The 24,915-nt window shown below is 37.1% G+C and overlaps 1 protein-coding gene across 1 annotated transcript in view; it reads right to left on the reverse strand.

Moving 5' to 3' along the window:
• Positions 1 to 24,915, reverse strand: part of LOC139959749 (uncharacterized) — a 150,099-nt gene that overhangs the window by 95,866 nt on the left and 29,318 nt on the right. The window contains exons 9-35 of the mRNA XM_071957583.1: positions 24,646 to 24,759; positions 23,497 to 23,610; positions 21,239 to 21,352; positions 20,180 to 20,293; positions 19,382 to 19,492; positions 18,265 to 18,378; positions 17,826 to 17,939; positions 16,550 to 16,663; positions 15,637 to 15,864; positions 14,947 to 15,060; positions 14,350 to 14,463; positions 13,618 to 13,731; positions 12,943 to 13,167; positions 11,921 to 12,034; positions 9,755 to 9,868; positions 8,898 to 9,011; positions 8,443 to 8,556; positions 7,565 to 7,678; positions 7,240 to 7,350; positions 6,775 to 6,888; positions 5,925 to 6,038; positions 5,046 to 5,159; positions 3,800 to 3,913; positions 2,625 to 2,738; positions 1,751 to 1,864; positions 643 to 870; positions 342 to 455 (exon numbers count right to left, since the gene is read on the reverse strand). Of these exons, the coding sequence (XP_071813684.1) occupies positions 342 to 455; positions 643 to 870; positions 1,751 to 1,864; positions 2,625 to 2,738; positions 3,800 to 3,913; positions 5,046 to 5,159; positions 5,925 to 6,038; positions 6,775 to 6,888; positions 7,240 to 7,350; positions 7,565 to 7,678; positions 8,443 to 8,556; positions 8,898 to 9,011; positions 9,755 to 9,868; positions 11,921 to 12,034; positions 12,943 to 13,167; positions 13,618 to 13,731; positions 14,350 to 14,463; positions 14,947 to 15,060; positions 15,637 to 15,864; positions 16,550 to 16,663; positions 17,826 to 17,939; positions 18,265 to 18,378; positions 19,382 to 19,492; positions 20,180 to 20,293; positions 21,239 to 21,352; positions 23,497 to 23,610; positions 24,646 to 24,759 (3,411 nt within the window). The remainder of the gene's footprint in view (positions 1 to 341; positions 456 to 642; positions 871 to 1,750; positions 1,865 to 2,624; positions 2,739 to 3,799; positions 3,914 to 5,045; positions 5,160 to 5,924; positions 6,039 to 6,774; positions 6,889 to 7,239; positions 7,351 to 7,564; positions 7,679 to 8,442; positions 8,557 to 8,897; positions 9,012 to 9,754; positions 9,869 to 11,920; positions 12,035 to 12,942; positions 13,168 to 13,617; positions 13,732 to 14,349; positions 14,464 to 14,946; positions 15,061 to 15,636; positions 15,865 to 16,549; positions 16,664 to 17,825; positions 17,940 to 18,264; positions 18,379 to 19,381; positions 19,493 to 20,179; positions 20,294 to 21,238; positions 21,353 to 23,496; positions 23,611 to 24,645; positions 24,760 to 24,915) is intronic.

Consider the following 24,915-nt stretch of genomic DNA (forward strand, 5'->3'; position numbering starts at 1 on the left):
ATCTATTCTTCGAAGAGATGAGAGAGTTTTGAGATTGGTAACTGAAAATACAATCATTCAGTGAAAGATAATTATCCACGAGAGTTGATAGCAAATACTGGTGGAAAATGTTTCAGAATTAGAAAACCATCCAGCTTTGATAGGTTTTTCTATAGGACAGAATAGGAAATGAATGTTTCAGTCAGCCCGCTCCACCCACCCACCCACCCTCCACCACCACCACCCCCATATATCTGCATATCAATCCATTTAATAATTTCACATTATAAATATATTAATTTCTAATTTCGTTGGAACTGAAACACAACTGAGATTTAGGCAAAGACATTAAAAAGACTTACTTCTGTCACAGACAAGTCCGGTCCAACCATCTTGACAAATACAAACATAGCTGTTGACGCTGTCCACACAGGTACCACCGTTACGACAAGGGTTACTGGAGCATTCATCGATGACTGGATGGGGGAAGAAAAAACACAAAAGAAATGAAATCTAAACAGTACAAACCAAAGAACATTTACTTTGTAGACAGTATAAAACATTCAGCCAAGTGAACCACTGAATCAAATAATTTAGCATCTCAGCTATGAGATACGTTTTTCAACATATTGGAATGAGTTGGAGAAAGAGTTTTTGACTTACTTCCTTTGCAGGTGCTACCATCATATCCAGGTAAGCAGTCACAGCTATACCTATTGACTTCATCCCTACAGGTGCCACCATTATCGCAGGGGGAACTCTGACACTCGTTGAAATTAATCTCACAGTTCACACCGTCCCAACCGGGAGCGCACTGGCATGAATATGCATCAAACAGGTCCACGCAGTTTCCGCCGTGCTGGCACGGTCCACTTACGCACTCGTTTTCATCTGCGAGGAGTAGAGAAACGACAAAATATATGTAAGACAAAATTGACAATGAAATGAAATTCAGCCAGAGTCATGTGAGGAATTGATATTACACTTTAACAATAATCTTCATTATATTAACAGCTGTATCTCCTGCAAATCTTCTTTATTCTATGATGAAATCAAAATAAATTAAGATCAAAAACTTTAAAAAAAAAAAAAAATTAATATAAAATTAGATGAGAGCAAAAGTCACTGTACAACCATGCACTAGTGCAGCAGGTCTAACTGTATAGTTGCACGATTGAAAAATTATACAATAAGATAAACTCTACCTGATTTATGTAATTTTTATGCAATTTTTATGCAATTTTCACAAAAAGTGGGGGTCAGTCATTGGCCACGTCAGACTAGATTCACCATGTCATACTTTCTATGAACTTTTGTAGACTTTGTCAAAATTATGAAATTCTTTGTGTTTCTCTTTCAATAAATTTTCTGGTAAGCAGGTAAATAACACTGTCAACAAAATTTACGATTGTTAGTAAAGTTGATAAAATGGGTATTAAACTAAACAAAGTATCTTCTTCTACAGTTTCAGCTTTGTTTATTCTTACAACCTTAAATTTTGATTTAATCTGTGACAAATTTCAATCAGTACTCGAATGGAGGATTCAGAAAGGCAGCAACTATTTTAAGGTTTCAAATTGTCTTTGGGTCTTCATCGAGATGATGGGGCACTTTAGGGATTATACAAGTTCAATAGGGAACCAAGGCCTTTTTTCCAAAGTGAGAGAACACACAACTTGTTAACAACCATGACCACTGGAAGTTACCAAGTACATACAGTACCCGTAAACAATGCTTCCATCTTCTTGATAAATTAAATGGTCAAACTTACTAATTTCGCATCGAGTTCCAGTCCATCCTGAAGAACAGTCACACATATAGCCGTTCAATAAATTGTTACAGATCCCATCATTCAAGCATGGCAAACTGCTACATTCGTTGATCTCTGTGACAAACGAAAATAAAAATAATATATACCTCCTAACTACGATTTCTTACAGATATTTATTGACATTTGACAAATAAATGACTAAGTTGTTATATTTTAATGCAGTAATGCAATTCACTATGATTATAAAATCATAAAGAATTGATGGCAATGACAAATAATTTTATGGTAACTATATAAGTTGTGCATGGTATTAAATTGGATAAATAGGATCTCTATCGCATCAAAGCTAGACTAAAAAAGTTTTCAAAACTACTTTTCTTTAGATTTCATTCTAGTTACATTGGCGTTGAATTATGAGGCAGATGAGCAGCCATGTATACTTCTGGGGAATGAGGTCTACCTCCCCCCTCCCTCCCCTCCCCCTCTGACATAATATTACAAAAATTCCTAGAGCATAGTACATAAATATATATATTTTCAAAGGGGAGCAACATCTCACCCCCCCCCCCAACCCAAAAATACGAAAGAGGTGGTTGCACCCCTGAAACAAGAAATGATAGAAAACAGCGATACAGTTTTCAGCAACAAAACTGCCACAGTGTGGAGATATGGTGAAATTTTTTTCCACCAGTATCACTCAAGTGATATTGAGAAAAGAAGAAACTCCATCTATTTTCAAGCTTTACAAGAAGCCCCGAGAACAAAGACATGGTCTTCAACCCAAAGCTTGAATAGTCCAGCATTTCAATTCTTTAAGTGCTTAAAAATCAAACAATTTCTGCTAAAAAACAAAACCAAGGTAATCGATCTGTACCTTCTCCACAGTCAAATGCAGTCCACCCGTCCGGACAATCGCACGTGAAGATATTGACATGCTGGGAGCAAATACCTCCATTTTTACAAGGAGAACTCATACACTCATCCACATCTGCAAAGATAATAAACTGCATGAAAATTGATGTTGCTTTAAGAGTCGTCGTATCTCAGCGAGTACAAAGCAATGATCACTTCCTTGCAAATCAAAATGGCAAAATTCTAGTATTAATCTTTAAAGGATATTCTGGATGGCAGACAGTGAAACACTTGCCTAAAAACTAATTTCCACAAAGATTGAAAACTCCATCTCAATATCATGTTCCTAACTAGAGATATGCTTCGGGGTGGGGGGGGGGTAATGAAGATCTTTTTCCCCCTCCTCTTCTAGAGGGTGAATTATATGAGGTCATCTGTGATGTCATCAAGCAAATTTTCATCAAAAGCTTTACTTTTTCTCTTATAACCTTTTGTGGTAATTTATCCTTGAAAAGTGATACCTATGGAATGTTGGTGATGACATCATTCACCCTGCTGTTGTCAGATGCGTTTCAAAAAAAAACCCATTAAATTTAAAAAAAATTCTACGTTTTTGCAATGGAAAATGGTATTAGGAAGTGGTTTTTTTATCTTAAGATTCCAAAATTTTCCAGCAATTATTTTCAGCAATCAAGTTTAGTCACCCGAATATCCATTTTAACAGGTGAGGTTTTAATTATAGAATTCTAAAGTAACTAATTTCCATTTTCTCGTTAACGTTGTCCCTCGAAATAGACATTCGAAATAATTGAGGGCCGCTTTGGGAGGTAACAATGGAAAAGAAATGTAAAAATATTGTTATTTCAGTGTAATCATTTATACTCTCTTCTAGAATAACAAAGCAAAAAATTAATGGAAAATTTATTAACTGCCAAGGAAGCTAAGGATCTAGTTTCTAGAACTCTTTCCGTTTTTTATCACCTTCATCATTGCTAACACTCAACAAAAAAAAACTTACAGAAAATATCACCGTAAGTTTTGTTCTTGGAAATACCGAACAGAGGATTATTAGAGAGGTTCAAATTTAGTCAACTATAAGAACAATCTATTTAAAAATAATGATACCTACAACAGTTTCAGAAATATGAATATGGAAATATGAGGGAGGTGTTAACCTATATAATGAATCTCACATACCTTGCTCACAGTTGGTGCCCACATAGCCCGCAACACACTGACATGTGTATGAATTTATACCGTTGAGACATGTACCCCCAAACTGACAGGGGGAGCTGGCGCATTCGTCCATATCTAGTCAAAAGCAAAAATAATAACATGTTTGATATATCTGGGTAAAAAATTAAAAGCTGTTATGAATTATGGAAGGAGGGCAATTGCTATGACATGTATTATTGTCATTGCATGTTGCTACATCATTATCCTACCTTCTAATATCATTTCATATTTTTAAATCATCGCTTACTTTTACAACATCATTGAGAGTTTTAACATCATCATCATCAGGTGTTTTTCGATCATCATAGTAAGTATTGAAGCCTTTTGGCATTCCATAGAACTGAGGGTGGCTTTTTTCTGATCACCACTTTTCTGATTTCAAATGAAGTAGTGGTCTGTCAAAGCATTGACTGCCTTATGTTAGTCACTGGGATCTGAGCATGTATGCTTAAGACTTTATTTACCGGACTGTACACTATCAACTTCTTAAGACTCATGTGATGAAAATGATTGAAAATGATGCCGACACTTGTGTTCATCAGATCTGAAGTACACTCACATGGATAATCTGTTAGTACATAATCTAACATGTACATTGAGAAACGAAAACTAATTCTTACAAATATCAAAAGGAAAACTTAATGCTATCATTAAAACATTGGATGTGCTTTTCTAAACTGTCGTTGTGTCCTTGCTTTAGACCCATACAAAATACATGTCAACAATGTAATAGTTACGGTAGCGAGGTATCGGGTGAAAATACTCTCTCTAGTTTGCCCATGAAGATACCCTTATGGCAAAAGATTTCTTTGCGAGAAGATGACATCACATATTGAATAGCTAACAACACACTGATAAGAAGTTTAAGCCGACTTAATACGCAAAAGTAAATAATTTCCTTGCTTATATCTCCAATTAAAATTATTCATCACATCAGCTAACAATAGAGATTGGTTAAGTTTGTTTCTCCTTTGACTATTTAAATGATGCAATAGATAAAGAGGTTAACATCTGTTATTATGAGGATAATGTGTTAAATATCTGTCAATATCTGCAAACTTTAATATCCGTTGTTACAAACTAATCATCACTTTACTACTATACAGCCAACCTGGAAGACATAGTGACATATACAAATAGATTGCACAATCTATCAGTTTAAAACCATGGCTTCAATTAACAGAACATCAACAGAAAGAAGACAAACCATTTTCACAGAACATGCCGTTGTAACCCGGTGCACAGATACAGACGAAAAAGTTGTTGCCATGGGAACAGGAGCCTCCATTTCTACAAGGTGCACTTGCACATTCATTTATATCTGTTAGAAAAAAGAAAAGAGAAGAAACCATCAAAAGTAGCTGGTTTGGTATTTATTTTTTGAAGTAAGTATGGTGCAAGACATGATAGATATTTATTCTATGCAGAATAATACGTTACCGATGCGGTCTGGCCCGCTAAATAAAACTACAAAGGTAAAAAGGAATCGCACTTTCCTGGCAAACCAAAAATATTGGTAAACACCTTCTAAAACAGTTACAAGTACACAAACCAATTAATGAAGATAAACAAATTCACTCTATATCCTGCCATACCTAGTAATCTAAACCCCCATTTTCCATGGAGAAATATTGTAATCTTATAAGAGCAAGAAATGATCTTAATCTTGAAAGACTGTCTATAATGTCGTATAAGTATTACATACATGGACTGTTGCTTCTGTACCAGTTTTATTTTATTTTCATACTAGGATTTGTATACAAGTCAAGTTGGCTGTGGTTTCAGCAGTTTTACTCTGACTCATTAACTATAGGATAGATAAGACAGGCTACTTTAGATAGACTTAGAACATAATGTCAAGTGATGTAAGAAAACATATATGGAGGCTCAAAGGAGACTCAAAGTGTTTAATTGAAGTCAGTGTTCATATTAAATGGAGTCAAAACCAGGATCTCTAGCCACAAGACAAAAAGTTTCATAAAGTTATTGACTATGCAGAAGAGATTGACAAAGCATTAAAAAATGTACACCAATAAAATCAAGAGTAATCAAAAGATCTGGGCATATTTTAATTCAAGTTTCGTACCATTTTCACAATGAACTCCCATCCTGCCAGCGGGGCAATCACACACGTAGAACCCTACTCTGTCCCTGCAAGTTCCACCGGACTGACAAGGGTTACCCACGCAGTCATCGATGTCTGTAGAAAAAAAAAAAGGGAAAAAAAGAAGCATTAGACATCCCACAAATTTTGAGCTAAAAGAGAAAGAGGGGAAAAAGTGGGAGTAGGGTCAAGAGGGATTATAAACTTCTCTATTGAGAACAGCAAAAATATTTTTTTAGTGGCATGAGTGGGAATGTGGGAGGGAGGGGAAGAATGGGGAGGGGAGGAGGAGAGGAGGGGTAGGAGAAGGGGATTAAGGTACAGATCACTGCCTAGTTCAGATCCTTCTAGCTATTCCCAAACATTATATAAGGAGTATTTAACTAGACAATATGATACATCAGCGAGGGCAAATGGTTTCTGTGTCGCATTAAGTGTTTTATATGAGATGATCAAACATCAGCAGCCATTATTTGATTCTATAGTGTATTTGTAGGCAATAGTGATGACCTTCACTATATCACATATTCCAGGCATTACTGCTAATCACTGGTTGTCTGCCTCCTCAGGCTATTTCCTGTGATAAATACAATTTTAAACAACAATGCTTGTACAATACAGCCTTTGTTTGATATGTGACTGTACTACTCATCTTGGGCTGATCAACAGTCCATATCTTGTCAGGGATGCCTCAATAATCACACACCCCAAGAACGTTAATAAGTGCAAAAGTTCATTGACATTTTCAAAGTTATAAATCAACAAAATTCTGTAATAAACTAAGATTGATTTAATGTCTCCCCCCACCCCCAACCCCTCTATTATGCCTTACCGTCCGTGCAGAGCTCTCCTGTCCATCCTGATGCACAAACACATGTAAAACTGTTTTCCTGATTAATGCAACTGGCTCCGTTGAGACAAGGGTTGCTGGAACACTCGTTGATATCTGAAGAAGTAAATGAATGAAAGAGAGTGACTACAGCAGAGATCAAACAACACAAATATCCTTTCATTTTTGAGGGCCTTAGGTGACTTAATTGCCATTTTTGCTCTTTAAATACAACATTTGATAGTTTATTCTTGATAACTGGTGACTAGTGACTCTTTGTAAAAGTTTTCATACTAATTTTTTGGTCAGCTGTAAACAGCTGTACACTGGAAAAGAACACTCCCATAAGCTGGAAAGGCCTGTCATTCAAGAAATGTAAGAAAGATTAATCTGAGTTATCAGCTCAGAGGTTTCATTCTTTGCATTTATCTTAAACCTTTTACCGCAGTAACTTAGAAGTTCACTTACCTCTTTCGCAGTTGACACCAGTCCACCCATCATTACAAAAGCAAGTGTAGGCATTAGTCCCTTCAAAGCATTGTCCATTTTGGCAAGGGTTACTTGCACACTCAATAGATTCTAGTCACCAAATAAAGGAAACAAAATGTTATTAGAAAAACATTTGATAATTACAGATGACAAAAAAAGACTTCTAAAAGAAAAATGTACAAAAGTGTTCCTAAACTGTAAAAGGATTTATATTTGTCAGCACAAAATTTACATTTTTCCACCTTCTCTTCCAGTGAAAGTTAGATATAAATATCGTGTTTGGTAGTTCAATTTTATGAAATACCTTGTTCACACATCAGTCCAGTCCAACCAGCTACGCAGGTACACACAAATGAGCCAATGGCATCGGCACAACCACCTCCATTTTGACAAGGGGAACTGGCACATTCGTCAAAGTCTAGAAAGCAATACAAAAAAATAGATAGGACATCATTTGATGAAACCATGCATATTCAACATTATTGTCAGTTATCTCATCATCATTATAAGAAAACAAGATGACTATCTGAAAACAATCAATGCTATGTGAACAACATATGACAGCCACTGGAAAAGAGATTTTAAATTGGTCTGTAGCTTCCTAGGTATATTATTCCAGCACAACGAGACACTACTCAGAAATGTACAAGACTACAGCCATGTGGGTCTGTTACATGGAGATCACAAATGACTTTTGTTCTTTGAGTGATCGTCTCAGGTCTTTTGCATGCCGCTGCTAAGTCTCAAACTCATTACAAAATTTGACTGTTATTTAAGTATTCTTCACATTTTTAATTTAGGCATGCTTACTGTATAATCCTGCTGCTAACCAAATACTGTCTTAGCAAGTTTGAAGACTTTAACTAACTGATTCTACCCATCTTTCCCCCCTCCCCCACCCTCCTGCCCTTGTACAGCTTGACTAATTATTCTACCAGTTTGAAGCGGGAGCTGGGGGAAGAGATATATTCATCTAAGTTTAGAAATATTTCTCCTGTAATGACCATCTTTAATAGACAGAGCCAATTCAGAAAGATTCTGCTTCCTGCATCTCACGACCCCCCACCCCCCCTTCCCACACCTTCACTGTTCTGATGGTGCATATCACCTTGGTACTAAACCTCACCTACAAAATGATATTAAACCAGATGAAAGGTCACTGATTGGTAACCTTAATCTTACCCAGACTGCAAACCACTCCTTCCCAGCCTTCAGCACATTCGCACGTGAAGCTGTTTGTCCCATCCACACAGGTTGCTCCGTTTCTACATGGATTACTGGCGCACTCATTGTCCTCTGTAACATAAACATTGTAACATGATATCATTTGAAGGCAAGGTATGTTTTACTGGAAACGTCTGCGAAAACGAGACATCTCATTTTTTGAAAAAATGAGCTAAGTAAATGACGACAACCAACAATAATACAAACTTCCTTTAACACCAAAAATAGAAAGAAAGAACAAAACTAGGGAAATAAGGGAGTAGAAAAGAGAAGGTGTAAATTATTTGGAAATGTTTTCAATCAAATTGTATCATTAAATACGATGTTAGATGTTACTACAATCTAACAATCAAATTTTGTTTCCTGTTGTTAAGATATTCTCTTTAAAAAAAAATTGTTAATATGTTCTTTACCAATTTCACAGGTGTCACCGATCCATCCATCAATGCATATGCATCTATAGGAATTGACTTCATCTTCGCACGTACCGCCGTTCCTGCAAGGATTGCTTATGCACTCGTTTATATCTGGAAAATGGGCAGGAAAATGTACCTTAACTGCGTTAAAAGATAATGGTCTATTTATCACAAAATGACTTCTGTCATCAGCAGCCCAAAGGCATTCCATCTCTCATGAGAGTATTTCTTGAATAAATTTCAAAACGTCCAGTGTTTGAATATTTTTGAGATACAAGCTTAACCTGTTGGCTCACAACATTAGCTCTAGACATGATGATCCACAGTAATAATGTTGTAAGGAGACAGGTGGGGGGGCACCGTAATTTTGTATAAATTCAAATTTATTTGAAGCATATGTTAAGCCTTATTTTAGATGACATTCCAGTTCATATCAAAAAGACGTTTAAGTTTTGAATCAAGAAAGTTTTCTTTTACACTAGATGTATTTTGTAATATATTTTGTTATATTTTGTTATTGTATAGTTTGCTAATACTGCATTCTATTTCTGCTCTTCCAGACATCATTCTGTCTTTAAACTGCTAACTTAAACTGTAAACAAGGTCAAACTTCACAGCTTCTTCACATTCATCTGAAAAGTTTGAAAGTGGATTGAAAAAATAATCAATGATTTCTTGCAACTTTGTTAATCTCATACTAAAGATCAAGATCTATGAGTCCATTTTGAAAATTAGTACAACACTAGACAATCTTTCTACATTTTTACTAAGAGTAGGTAGTAATCTAACACCCGATGAAAAAATCAACATGAACAATCAAAAAGAAATTAAATTAAAAAATTGAATCAACTAACTTGTTGTACACAGGATGCCTTGCCAACCTGGCTGGCATTGACATACAAAGCCATTGATGAAGTCATTACAGACAGCATTGTTAGCACAGGGATCACTTCCACATTCATTGATATCTGAAAAGAGCAAACATGAAATGGTTGAATGTAGTTTGGAAATTCACTGTACTTCTTGCCACAAGATCTTCATTACCATGAAACTGACATAGCTAAGCAGGTACAGGTCTTTGTTCCTCTCTAGCTGCCTATTGCTACATGGTAACCAAATTTGGCAGCAGTTTGCAATGTACTGGTGTGACAAGAAGGTAGTTCTCTTCTGCATACATGTTGTAGGTCAGGTAGAATCCATGTTTGTCAGCATCATGTAGGTTTGTATCTGTTTGTATTGTATATGATAGTGTTGTGACAGGACGGTTGTTCTCTTATGGATACAAATGGCAGATCTGGTAGTAGCAGTGTTTGTCAGCATCATGAAGGTTTGTATCTGTTTGTATTGTATATGATAGTGTTGTGACAGGACGGTAGTTCTCTTCTGGATACTTTTTGATAGGTCAGGTAGTAGCACTGTTTGTCAGCATCATATAGGTTTGTATCTGTTTGTATTGTATATGATAGTGTTGTAACAGGACGGTAGTTCTCTTCTGCATACATGTTGTAGGTCAGGTAGTAGCACTGTTTGTCAGCATCATATAGGTTTGTATCTGTTTGTATTGTATATGATAGTGTTGTAACAGGACGGTAGTTCTCTTCTGCATACATGTTGTAGGTCAGGTAGTAGCAGTGTTTGTCAGCATCATGTAGGTTTGTATCTGTTTGTATTGTATATGATAGTGTTGTGACAGGACGGTAGTTCTCTTCTGGATACAGATGGCAGATCTGGTAGTAGCAGTGTTTGTCAGCATCATGAAGGTTTGTATCTGTTTGTATTGTATATGATAGTGTTGTGACAGGACGGTAGTTCTCTTCTGGATACTTTTTGGTAGGTCAGGTAGTAGCACTGTTTGTCAGCATCATGTAGGTTTGTATCTGTTTGTATTGTATATGATAGTGTTGTGACAGGACGGTTGTTCTCTTATGGATACAAATGGCAGATCTGGTAGTAGCAGTGTTTGTCAGCATCATATAGGTTTGTATCTGTTTGTATTGTATATGATAGTGTTGTGACAGGACGGTAGTTCTCTTCTGGATACTTTTTGGTAGGTCAGGTAGTAGCACTGTTTGTCAGCATCATGTAGGTTTGTATCTGTTTGTATTGTATATGATAGTGTTGTGACAGGACGGTAGTTCTCTTCTGGATACAGATGGCAGATCTGGTAGTAGCAGTGTTTGTCAGCATCATGTAGGTTTGTATCTGTTTGTATTGTATATGATAGTGTTGTGACAGGACGGTTGTTCTCTTCTGGATACAAATGGCAGATCTGGTAGTAGCAGTGTTTGTCAGCATCATGTAGGTTTGTATCTGTTTGCATTGTATATGCTGTAATCAAAGTTTGCATTACGTATATAGTGAGTGTCCATACGTAGTATACCTTGACTATTTCACATTGCCTCATATATAGTTGATTTTGATGGCTGGTGTTTCCTTGGGGTAATGTTAATCCTCTGTATTCTGCACTCATTTATTGACAGATATACACTAATAATTCCACTGTCGCAAGTCTTCCTTCATCATTCATTAGGTACTGGCTAACGCAGATTAACTCACTCATTTTTATTCAGGTCAGGGAATAGCCTTAAATGGGTGTGAAGACTCGCGCAAAATGAAACGTCTAATGCCGTTAATCTGACCGAATGAGGTGTAACAGAAGTGTTAGACACCACCATCGACTTCAGAAAACACACACACAGCCTGCTACCGTCGGTAATTAGACACTAGTGTGCAGTCAGTACAAACAGCTGCGGTCAATACCCACATCACAGTATACAAACGATACAGTAATGGACATCTCAGGTCCAGCTAAAGATAACAATTAAGGTATCACGTTTCATTATTGTCTGCATTTTGTAGCCACACGAACAAAATGTCACTTGCAAGCAACAGAAAGATAACTTTTCAGATGGCCGCACGCGGTTTGGGGTGAGTCTTCAATGCCTATAATGCTAAGTACAACCTTCAGGACTTTGGCATGAGATTAACTAACAGAATGAGATTAACTAATTATAAATTACCTGATGAACAGACCACCCCGGAAAAACCTGGCACACAGTCACAGGTGAATCTGCTGGGGCCGTCCACACACTGGCCACCATTGAGGCAGGGATTGCTATCACATTCATTGATAGCTGTATGAAAAGAAATAAAACTGATTACAAATGTATAACAGAAAAGAACAGTAAAGAGAGACAACTTATGATTGTCATTGTCTATGCATGAATATCAAAACATATCTCAAACCATCAAGGTACCTTGGTTGAAAACTTACTGACAAACTTGACTGCATAGGTTACTTGCCTTAGGCAGGCAAAGCACCAGAGAAAAGTTTAGGCCCTAAAAATATTGGAATCAAGTAATTTATGATCAATAGTTTGGAATAATTCAATTGCCTAGCTTATATCTGACCTATGTGGACAAGGTAAGAAAGTTTATTTCAAGTAGGGGGTATTATATAATGGGGTAAAGGGGAGAGGAGAGGGGTGTACTCTTCCGCACCCATCCTGAACATAATGGTCATCAGTATTGCACACAAAGAAACATGGTATATCTCGATTAACGTAGAAATTTGCATTCGCAGTTTAAGTTTTGCAGCCGTTTCAGGGAACAAAGTCTGTCTGCATGGGTAGTAAAGCTAATGAGATTAATAAGAGAAAATGCCTGTATAGGTAAATGTATCACAGTTTTGAGGGGGCCTGAGGATTTTAGCAGGGTCTTCATCTGAGGCACAAGGATAAACAGAAACAGTGACAATAGACAAGACTGAGAGACAGGTTAATTGGAACATTTCAAAATTAACAGAAAAGTGAGCAGAAGAATGAAAAGAAACAACTTTCCACAGAAGTATAAACAATGGAGGAGTGAATAGTGCATAAGGAGACAAGGAGGCAGGAGGGGGGGAGTGGGAGGGGTGTTGTTAGGGGACTAAAAGATGTAACTGTAAGTTGACAGGATGTATAGTGATGAGAAGAAGGAGGAGAAGGGAAAGGTTGGTTGATTGGTAAACAAAGAGTTAAGATGGAATCGACACTGAACTTACTGATATTACAGTTTTCTCCTGTCCATCCAGGGAGGCATTCACAGAAGTATTCGTTAACTCTGTCCACACACTCCCCATTTACGCAAGGATTACTGTGGCATTCATTTCTATCGATATTACAATTGACTCCCTCCCAACCATCGCTGCAAATACAGAAAAACTGATTGTTCAGGTTCAGACAAGTACCACCGTTACGACAGGGGGAGCTACTGCATTCGTCGACGTCTGAAAAACGGAGATCATTGAAAAGACAAAAAAAAGCAATAATTAGTTTCATTTCATTCATTTTTTTATTTTTGTTCTATCACAACATAAGTATGATATATGACATAGAAGGAGATAAGAAAAAAAACTTGTGAAAGGAAGTGTACTAAAAAATCCTTTAGGGCTTGTCGGTTAGTGACACTCCCTGAAAAAATACAGAACTTTACAATTAGAAAAGAGAACCAAAAAAACAAAACAAAGAGAACCACCCCTTCCTCTCCTTTCCTTCACCCCCCCTCCCCCAGTTTCATAATAATAAAAAATAAACAATTGTGAGATAATCTGTAAGGATATTGAGGTCAAAACTGTTTTGTGGGACAGAGTTATATCCGTCAGCCCCTGCAGTAAATTATGTCATATCGGGAAAGCTGGAAAAATGAAAGAAAGAAAATGAGCAAATTAAGAACATACCTGTGCCGCAGGTCAGACCAGTGAACCCATCGTCGCACATGCAAAGAAATGCATTGATAGAGTCTATGCAGGAGCCTCCAAAACCACATGGATTACTCTCACATTCATCGATTTCTGGGGGCAAAAAATATTGACAAACATTGACAACCTATGTTAGCAGGCCAAGCAGAATCAATTGCATCCTATATGCCATGCTATGCTTTTAATTTGCTAGTTTGGGTTCTTTAGCTATGTATTATCAATTTTGACTTTGCTGATTTTTTTCTTAAAAGCATTCTGTATGTCGAAAGGATTACTGTGTGTTAACTCTTCATGGAATAATTCTTCATTTCATGGCGCCGGGACCTTCCATATTGACTGGGCCACGACCCATCAGACCTCAGAAATCGATGCTCTGAACGAATAAAAGTCGATGAAAAGTGCTTCGTCGATCTCAATCGGAAAGTTCCAATTAAAGTAGATACATTTTTGGACGCCTGGAAGTGTCTTGCGACCTACTCTTGTTTCGTGCCATACAGTTTGCGGACAACCTACACTGCGCCACATAGGTTTATTGTGTTTTCATTTCCAACCGAGTATACTGTACAATTTACTTTTCAATTTTGCACCACCCCTTTAAACAATTGGCTTACCACTCTAACCATCTGCCATTTGTAAGTAAACTCAGAAATCAATAAAAGGTAATGTTTGCTTATCTCATTTGCATACGGCCAATTTCATAGCTGTACTTACCTATTTCACAATTGCCTCCAGTGTAGCCAGGTGCACATATACACTGATATTGGTTAAACATGTTTGCACATGTGGCTCCATTCCTGCACGGGTTACTGCCACATTCGTTGAAATCTTTCCAGTAATAAGAAAGAGAAGGGAAAAAAAGGTGTTAGAATACCTCAATATCGCAACACGATAGGAGATAGAATTATATTTACAGTTGAGCAGGAGGTTGTAAATATTCTTCAATACTGATGTACGGATATAATGTGGCTCTTTTCCAATGTTTATAATTTCCCGGTTAATTGTTCATGTACTCGTAATTTACATAAACGAGCTGAATTACTCCTGACGTCTCTTCTATTCTGCTTTTCTGGGCTGTATCGAACGAAACTGGAGCATGATCGCCGGTTACAAGGTATGCAAAGTATTGCGGCTTCTGTCTGGCGCCCCCAGCAGAGAGAAGGAGATATAGATTTGTTGGTTGTTCGGATAAAATCACCAGTTTGGGAATGCATCGTACTTGTTCCACTGAACTTCTTGTAATCTTTCCCTACCCTTATCCCAAAATTGCACCTAAATACTCTTATCTAAATCTTATCTAAATATTCTTACCTTGCTCGCAATTATTTCCGGTCCATGCTGACGGACAGGTGCAGTTGAACTCTGCGATGAGGTTTGTGCATATGCCGTTGTTTATGCACGGCGAGCTGTCACATTCGTTAATGTCTAGAAAAGAAAAGTGAAAAAATGATGGAAAAATATAATGGAATGGTTTACTTTCATTTCATGCTTTATTGCATGGCTGAAGACATGGAAAATAAAGCTAACACAAAGCTGTCTAATGTTGGCTTTCTTTTTACCAATTAAACCAGAATATTTTGCAAACTTCAGACAATAATACAAAGGAAGTTAAATCTCAACAAGGCAACTTTTTAGTGCGACAGACAGTTTCTCAGACTTGTCAATAAGAATTTAATTTATCAATTACTATCCAAACATGTTTATAAATCTATATCTATCAATAGGAAATCCTTCAAACAATGGAAGTTAAAAGCAAAACCAAAAATTTCCACAAACCTGGCTCCATCCTCTTCCCCTCATCAAAACAAGAAATCCGGAACATACTTTGTTATCTTTAAATACTAATTGTACCATAAATACATGAAAGCCTTCAAACAACACAGTGACGATGATAAAGCAGATGCAAACTTGACAACCCAAGACAAAATGGGTTCATAGGAATAATATCACGATAATTCCCCTCTTGTTTTCTCTTCCTTTGAACTGTGACATCAAACTCACCCATATCACAGTTCCGTCCTGTCCAGCCCGGCATGCAGACACATTCGTAGTCGTTAAGTTGGTTTATGCACCGTACATCATTCACGCAAGGGTTACTGGCGCACTCGTCGATGTCTTCGTCGCAGAAGTCGCCCATCCAACCGTCGCGACACTGGCAAGCAAAAGAGTTGAGGAGGTTCTGACAGGTGGCGCCATTTTCACAGGGGAAGCTTTGGCACTCATTAAGATCTGTCAGGGTATACAAAAAATAAAGAAAGGTTCCACTTTAGATTAAAGGAGTATTAAGAAAATAGTTCAATAAACTTGGCATTTTTTTCATGAAAAGTGTCTTAAACATAATACAAATTAAGGCTCATATCTCAACAAATTATTTACTAAAATATCTTTTCTCACTGAAATAAACTCAACAATCTTACTTGAATGTCTGCAACATTGGAAAATAATTTGGAGAGCTATAGTACCCGAGAAAAGAATTGCCAAAAAAAAAGAATTTGCCCCTTATAAATGTCATGCTATAGTTTGGCAGTAATAAGGATGACCTAAAAGTTAGAGGATGTGTTTTACACGTGTGTTCTTATTTCATTTCCTTCAAATTCAAAGACGGTTGTAAAGTATTAAGGAGATGTCGTTGTTTGTGTCAGTAGATTTTCTCAGCATGCTCTTCAAGAGGTTAAAACAGGACTATTATTACGAGCAAAATATCAAACTTTAACACTCTTCATGATGCAGTATAGAAAACAAACTGAGAAACGTTTTTCAAGACCGATGATTGTGATCAAAAACTGTCGAAAAAAATTGAAAAAAATTGAAAAATCAAAAACGTGTATTATGAGAAGTATGCCATAAACATGAGCTAATCATTTTCAGGTCTTATAAACTGGTTATGCGACCGTAAATTGGAAAGAGAACTTACCTGTCTGGCACTGGGTACCGACCCATCCAGGCGCACAGATACACACGAATAAGTCCTCTGCATTAATGCAGAAAGCTTCGTTCTGACAAGGACTGCTGGCGCACTCATCAATATCTTTAAAAGAATGAAGGATGTTACAAACTTACCAAAAAGTATTCAGCTATTTATGAAGCCCAGTAGAAGAGCTATCAGTAATGAAAAGGTGAGAGGGAAACACTATTTTGTTGTGGAAGGGGGAGGCGATAAGATGTTAAATCATGATAGGGAGAGGGGCTAAGATGTTACATCATGATAGGGGGAGGTCTAAGGGTAGGGCAAAACGAAGGTTGCCTAGATACCAAAATGGTGCTCTATTTAGCAGCTTTTGAAACAATGTTGATGAACTTTCAACTACTTAGGTTGTGATGTACATACTTGTCTTAATGATACACTGTATACTAGGAAGTTTTTGTAAGACTGTCTGTCAGTGGGGAAGGGTGGTGGGGGGGTGGGGTTTGTTCTCTTTAGATATACTAAATACAAAGCTTAACCCAACTTTCAAAATGGGGTGTAGGCTATATGCCATCCACAGACTAGCAATTATGGGATAGCCATGAGGGTGGCTGTGGGGGAGGGGATAGGGGGGTGATGGAAACCAAGGTGGGTAAAGTAAATTTTCTGGTTGGAGTAGACCTAATTTTCAAAGGACTCTGGTGGAGTAGTTTCCTCTCTGTTTCTAACAATGTATCGGAAAAGAAAATAATGAAATACAAATACTTATTCCAAAATGACAATTAAACCTCCCAACATTCAATTTAGCCCCAGGGAGTTCTCATGATGAGTACAAAAACGAGGTGACCACAACTCTATTTAAGGAATGCTGATGAGCTTGCCTTCATTTACCATCAGAATGTACTGAAGTCTGTTTTGTTTTCCATTTTCTTGACAAAATGTCTGGTTTTTCATTGTTACTGTTAGAGTAAGCCGAACAAGTTCCCAAAGCAGTGTGAGACTGAATCATCCGCTAAAATATTGATGTGTGTGTATTGCCTTCTTTTTGATTCTCTTCTCCTTTCTCATTTTCCCTTTTTTTGCTATTTTACCTGGCTCAATGGATAGTCTTGATAGGATGGAGCACACTAAAGGCGTGTGGTTTCTACACACTGGTATCAGATTTAACCAATTGATTTAATGTGGAAGTATATATCATAACTCAAGCTTTCTTCCCTAAGGAAGTTAAAATGAACAAAAAAAAATAAAGTAAACAATTCCAAAACTGTAAGAAGCTCTCACTTACCCAATTCACAGTTAGAACCAGTCCAGCCATTGAAACACTGGCAGAAGTAACGGTTCACAGAATCCACACAGCTACCACTATTCAGGCAAGGGTTAGAAGCACACTCATTCACATCTAAACAGATTTGAAGATACACAAATAATTTATATATTAACAACAGTAGCAGAAAAAAATGATAAAAAAAAATCAGAAGATAACTTCAAGAAGAAATTTGCAAGATTAAAAGTAATAAGAAATGAAACAATGAATACTGGTTCAAACTTACACAGATAGCTTCTCATCACGTGGGGCTTCATAAATACACATTCTAACTTGTTTGATTCTTCTTCTGTCAGCAAATTTCAGTAAGTGTACATTTAATAACCAGGTATGACATTATTCAGAATTGAGAGAAAGTGTTTCATCCAATTTGCATATGAATGAAGCAGAAAAATCTTACTTGTTTCACAGATTGTTCCCAAAAATCCATCCGGACAGGAACAAGTGAATTCATTGACCTGGTTTTGGCATGTACCCCCGCTAAGACAAGGGCTGCTAGCACACTCATCCACATCTGAAATTAGAAGGTGAAGAAAAGCAAATGATGGGTGAGGTTTGGTCTAGGGCATCATGTGTAATTTCTGATACTGGACCAAAGCAAGTGCAGACTAGAAAACCCAGCAAACGTGACCATCTATATGGGAATGGAAAAACTATAACGAGTCTTTACTGCCTGGGTTATCAAATATGGGTACATGTAAAGGTGGGTGGGTCTGTGGTGGGCTTGATGAACAGTATACACAATGACACCAACTAATCTTAGACAATGGTATACAAAAAACAGTTTATATTATAGTACAAATCATCAGTGCTTGGAATAGCACATGTGAGCTTATCTAAAGGTGGGTCAGTGGTGGGTTAGGAATATGGTCTTTACACAGACAACAACTTAGTCAATGGTATACAAAACAGTTTTATTATATCCACATGTAACTGATGTAATGAGTATGAATCATCAGTGCTTGGAATAGCACATGTGAGCTTATCTATAGGTGGGTCTGTAGTGGGTGAGGAATATGGTCTCTAAACAGACACCAACTTAGCCAATGGTATACAAAACATTTTATTATATCCACATGTAACTGATGTAATAATGAGTATGAATCATCAATGGTTGGAGTAGCACATGTGAGCTTAGCTAAAGGTGGCTCCATGGTGGGTTAGGAATATGGTCTCTACACAGACACCAACTTAGACAACGGTATATGATGCTGTTAGGATTGTGAACTAGTTAGAATGAACCACCTGAGCTTTAACTGTCATATGTTGGCACACATCAAGGTGGGTCTATATATATGGTGGGATCAATCCATGCACAGACCATGTACTGACACCCTTCATAAGAATGTAATTGACGTGTACATCAATTAATAGCACCATAGGCTAACACGATGAGGGGATCAGTGAAATAACTAAATATGATATGAAAGTAGTACATGTTTTCAACAATGGGTTATCGATGGTCTCGCCATACTTGATTGACAAGTTTTCAAAATCAGTGAGAATTAATAAGTTACCCATTTCACAGAGAAATCCAACAAATCCAGGGCTACACTGACAACTGAATTCATTTTCCAGGTCATTGCAAACACCGTTCACACAGGGGTTACTGGAACACTCGTCAATGTCTGCAACAGAACAGAGAAAGAGATAGAAGGAAGTAAGAAGGATAAACCTCTCACCTTGTAGTAGATGGATAGTTAAATAGTATGAAAAGAAAAATGACAAACGTGAGCAGATCAAGCCTGTATCAATCCAACGCTTCCATCCTCGGCAAGTGTCACAGAACTGACACGTTTTAGGGTTGTCGTCTACCAATCCTGAAGGCTACATTTTTAAACTCAGTCTTTATAAGTTAAACTGGTCATTACCCGAAATCATTCGCTTCATTCTACATAAGGCATATTTAGTCAGGCGATATAAACCATGAATTGGTTTGTAAACTTTAAAATTTATAGAAAGTATTTGTAGTGCCATAAATGGGACGAATCCATCTTTTTGTTCCTTGCTAGAGATAGCTGTACAAGAACACACACACACAAACAAATATAATAATCTGGACTAAACAAAAAGGTGTGTTCCTTTGTCCTATGTGAGCCTTGTTTTAAAAACATGTTGGTTATTTACATAACAATTAGGCCACGGAGAAGTCTGTTTGTGCCGAAAGACTCCGTCCCAAAATTTTCCCCCACCTTCCCACCTCCCTCCCTCCCTCCCTCCCTCCCTCATGTAATCACAGATTTTCCAATTTATATCCTAAACGTAATATAACACAAAAAAAACCTCAGAGATTACATTTTGTCAGAGAAACTTACCTATTTCACAATTGTCTCCATCATAACCTGGTAGACAGGTACAATTGTAGCTATTGACTTCATCATTACATTGTCCACCATTACGGCAAGGAGAACTAGCACATTCGTCGATATCTGTAGGAAAGTGACATAAAACATGTTTCAACTACACGCAACAAGTGACACATAAAAAACACACACAGGTAATTTACATTGGGCAGAAATATCACTCTTTAATGGAAAATAATTAAATGAATTATCCCAAAAATTACCTGGTTTGGACATTTATGAACATGAACTTACCTGTCTCCCGCAGCAACTGCACTCTTGCTAGATAGTATGTCTAGAGCATGTGTTAACTTTTTAGCACTGCCCTCTATCGGTGACTGGGACATTCCAACACAATGAGATGGAGGGGGAGGGAGCGAAAGTTGCAAAACAGGTACCGACACGAAAACCTTAGGCAAAACAAACTGGAAACCCGGGAAAAACTAAAAGTTCCCCAAAACGCTCAGAATAATAGGATACTCATCCAAATTTTATGTAGTGACATGCTTTTGATGGAAAAGACTCTGTTAATACTTGGATGGAGTTCAACTGAGATTTCCAAATTTGTAAATATAAAATCACAAAAGACTAAGTAATTCCAAAGCTTATCACAATTTGGATGGTAATACGAGAACGAGGGCGGTAGACCAGAATGGGCCGGTCACCGGTAGAGGGTGGTTTTAAAGAGTTATTAGATGCTCTAGACATGGTGGAGTGAGAGAGCAGTTGTTGTGGGGAGGCAGGTAAGTGAAGTAAATTCTTTGTGTCCAATTTCCAGTGAAGATATTTTTCCTAGACCACTTGCCCAGAAGAGAACCAAGTAAGTAAGACTTACATTATTGAGTTGTACTTGAATGAACCCTTGGTTGAATTCAGTCACATGAAAGTGTGTACCTGACAGTAAACAACACTATTACATGTAAAACAAGAATCAAAGGTAAAAGTATATTTTTTTTTATGATGAAAGCATTATCTTTCTGATTAAAATGCTAAAAGTAGCGGACAAAATTTGTGACCATCCATGATACTTACTAATCTGACATAATACTCCATTCCATCCTACATCACAGTTACACACAAAGCTATTGACTCGGTCCTGACACGTTGCTCCATTCAGGCAGGGATCACTCTCGCATTCATTAATGTCTGGCAAAGAAAGAGAGAGAAGAACCAAAAAGAAAAGATAAAATTTTTATTCAACCAGATCCAGAGATTGTTTTGGCTCCAGGCAGTCTATAATAAAAACAAACTGTAGATTTCAATATGGTAAGGGGAAAATTTTTGTGTTTGTTTTATTTGTTTTCATCATATTTTGACCTCAGAGAAGATTAGATAAAAGAGTTCAAGTACAAGGTCTTACAGACATCCAGAACACAATTATGGAAAACGAAAATAGAAGATAAGTGCGGTCTGTGGTACAATAGGTTCCAACTTCATGGGGAACGTGGGAGGCTGGTGGGAGGCTGCTAAGATGTCAAGCCAGACAAAAACTTGTTTTTTCCTTTAGATTTTCATAAGAACCACCAGTCTAACTATGTTTATCTTAAATGAGTGTTTTGTGGATGATTGACATTTTATCAATCCTCCCTGGTATACTCAAAATAATCTTGCATTTTCTTTGATTTAGGGTAGTATTCTTTTCTTTTCTCTAATTGACTATTGATTAGCGATCATTTAAAAACACAACTGGGATTCTATGATTTTCATTGCCAAGTTGCTTTTTCATGATCATATAATTCATCACATACAGCATACAGCTAGGTCATAAAATATTCATATTTTGTAAAATTGTTATTTATCATTTAAAGTAAACCTTGGCTACTGGACTGAACCTGTTATCAAAATGGAGATTGAAAATTTACCAAAAATCAAATCTGAAAAGTTGCTTTAATGGGCATATGGAATTTTTGCCCCTGAAACATTCAAGGTGCCTGTCCTACTTCCACAAGTAATGCTTGTAAACAGTTTGTTTTACGGATTCAGACACCTCAGGGAGCAAGGTGGTTGTAAAAGTTACAATAACACTCTTTTGTAGGTCTACTGTTATTTCTTGGTGAAAACCTTATCACATTGTTAACAAGGGCAATGACTCCAATATTAAGTGGTAAAAAAATATTCCATAATATTGGAACAGAATTTTGCTGACAAGAATAACAACAGCTAAATAAACCCTTTTCTTTCATACATAATCAATCCCCATATATATATATAGGTATCTATATATATATATATATATATATATATATATATATATATATATAATGAATCCAAGGTGATAAATCTTTGGCATGTCCCTAGGGGTTTGGGCACTCTAGTTTAATAAGTGGGTTGGGTGCAAATGCATTAAAACCAAATTTTATGGCAACATCACCAGATGCTTTGTAATTGTGGTGAAACAGCATGTGATGACAGATAGATGTTGGGTTTATTAAAGGTGGCATTCTCAGACATTAAGAGGAAGAAATTGTGAAAAAGAAGACACTTATTTTAAAGCTGCATATTTACTATGTCAAAGAAGACAACACTTGAGATCTCAGGTTTCTGTATCTTAGAAGGGTCTGCCTTAAGGTGGCATACTCCTATTAGAGTCTATATCCATCCGCTCGATTGTTCTCCTTCAGGAAAAGTGCCAAAAAGCAGCAGGAAAACATCTTTCTTGACTTGTTATCAATCATGATCTAGTTTTTTGTGGCTTGCATGTTGAAGAGCATTAATGGAAGCACATGTGGTGAGAAATTGGGTCCATTGAGGCAATTTTAGACCCCTTTAGGCCTCCCAGGAGCAGCGTAGGGAAATTGTTTACCAAAAAAAATTGTTTGAGTGAAAGAGGTTTATTTACAAGTGACGTAAACTTCCGGCTCAGATAGCAAAAAATCTACATGGTCATGATACGGAAAATTGATGGTGCCATGAAAGGCCAACTTGTCAGCTATCCGGTGATGGGTAGCGTTTAGCTAGTGAAAACTTCTATCTAGACTTAGAGACCACATTACTTTTGTGATTTAGTGTATAAGTCAATGGGGCTTTTAATGGGCGTATGCTACCTTAAGGAGGCTCTCTGTTTATTGTGTGACTTGTGGACATGTTTCATTCAATTATGGCATGAATAATCACGTCACAATGTAATCAATCAAAGCCGGAAAAAAAGCGTGAACAAATTGCTCACCGATAGAGTAGAGTTGTTAATTTTCTGCTAATAAATTAATATTAACTACTAATCAGTAATCATTTAAAGCTAATTAATATTCATTTACAAAATCTAGTATGGAAAAAGTATAAAATATACTCACTTGTTTCACAGATGACTCCCGTGTACCCATTACGGCATATGCAAGAAAAGCCGTTCACATCGTCTATGCAGGTGCCTCCATTTCTGCAAGGGGCACTGACACACTCCACTATATCTATATCAAGTAGAATTGTAAAAAAAATTATCATCAAATATCTGTGTCAGGAACAGTGGCGGAGCTAGGGGTATTGGTCAGGGGGGGGGGGCGAGAATGGTCTGTAGGGGCGCTTTCGACACTATCTAAGCAGAGCGCCACCACAGGTTGGCGCGGAGCGTACAGAAATTTTTTGAGTAAAAATACTACCTAGATCGCTGGAAATGACCCTTTCTGGGCCTTGCTAATTTGCAGATAAACGAATAATAAAGAGGTGTCATCCCCATTTTGTCAGAAAATTACACCAAAAAAATGTGAAAAATGTCAATAGGTATTTGAGAGCATAATGAAAAAAGTCAATAATCGCGAATAAGTAAAACGTGGTAAAAAGCTGAAAAGGGCGTCAGCAGTCCATTTGAGTCCATCAGGGGGGGCATCCGCCCCCTCTGACTGTATGGACGCTCCGCCACTGGTCAGGAAGTATCATAAAAATATTCATCAAACAGTTGGATGTCCTGACTGACAGTCCATGTACAACAAGCAAGACTTTAAAATAGCTATATGTTTGAATTTTGGCTAAAAATGTTGAAAGTGAATGTGCTCAGCTGTTTTTAGACTTTCGATACAAGCAGAATAGAAATACTGAACAATTATGTAAATTCATTTACAGCTGTGTATGGGACTGGTGATATAACAGAACTAAGGGTGTTTTGGATGGTAATCACAAAATGTGTTTGTCCCATTTCCGATTCAAATTCTTATAAATTGATAAGACATCCTTATTTATATTCTCAAATACATATCTCTCTTCAATTTTCTCACTTCCTCCTTTCTCTGGGGATAGGACATGAGAGAGGGTGTGAGAGAGGGTGTGAGAGAAGGCGGAAGTTGGTGTGAACACTCACTTAAACCAAAACAAAACTACAGAACAAGTCATAAAATGATTTATATATTTGCTTTCAAAAATATGTCATAAGAAAACAGCTAAATAAATTCAGTGCGATGTATTTTATATATGATAGAAACAAGTTATCCACAAAAGTTCAAAATACTAACTATTAGCACAGGTGACGCCTGTATAGCCGGGAAGACATAAACAGTTGAATCGATTTATTCCATCCACACAGGTACCACCATTACTGCATGGGTTACTGTTGCACTCGTTTGGGTCTGAAATTGTGAGGAAATTTGTTGAAAATGGATTACAATTTGGCCGACTGGCTCGCATATTCCACCCATGTATTTTTTTTTGTCATGCAAAAAGGACATCCTTTAAGTAATGATCATGTTTCAGTTCCAAATAACTGCAAAACCAATCAACATTTT

The sequence above is a fragment of the Apostichopus japonicus genome, chromosome 19 (assembly GCF_037975245.1).
Source record: "Apostichopus japonicus isolate 1M-3 chromosome 19, ASM3797524v1, whole genome shotgun sequence".
In the NCBI taxonomy this organism is placed as follows: Eukaryota; Metazoa; Echinodermata; class Holothuroidea; order Aspidochirotida; family Stichopodidae; genus Apostichopus; species Apostichopus japonicus.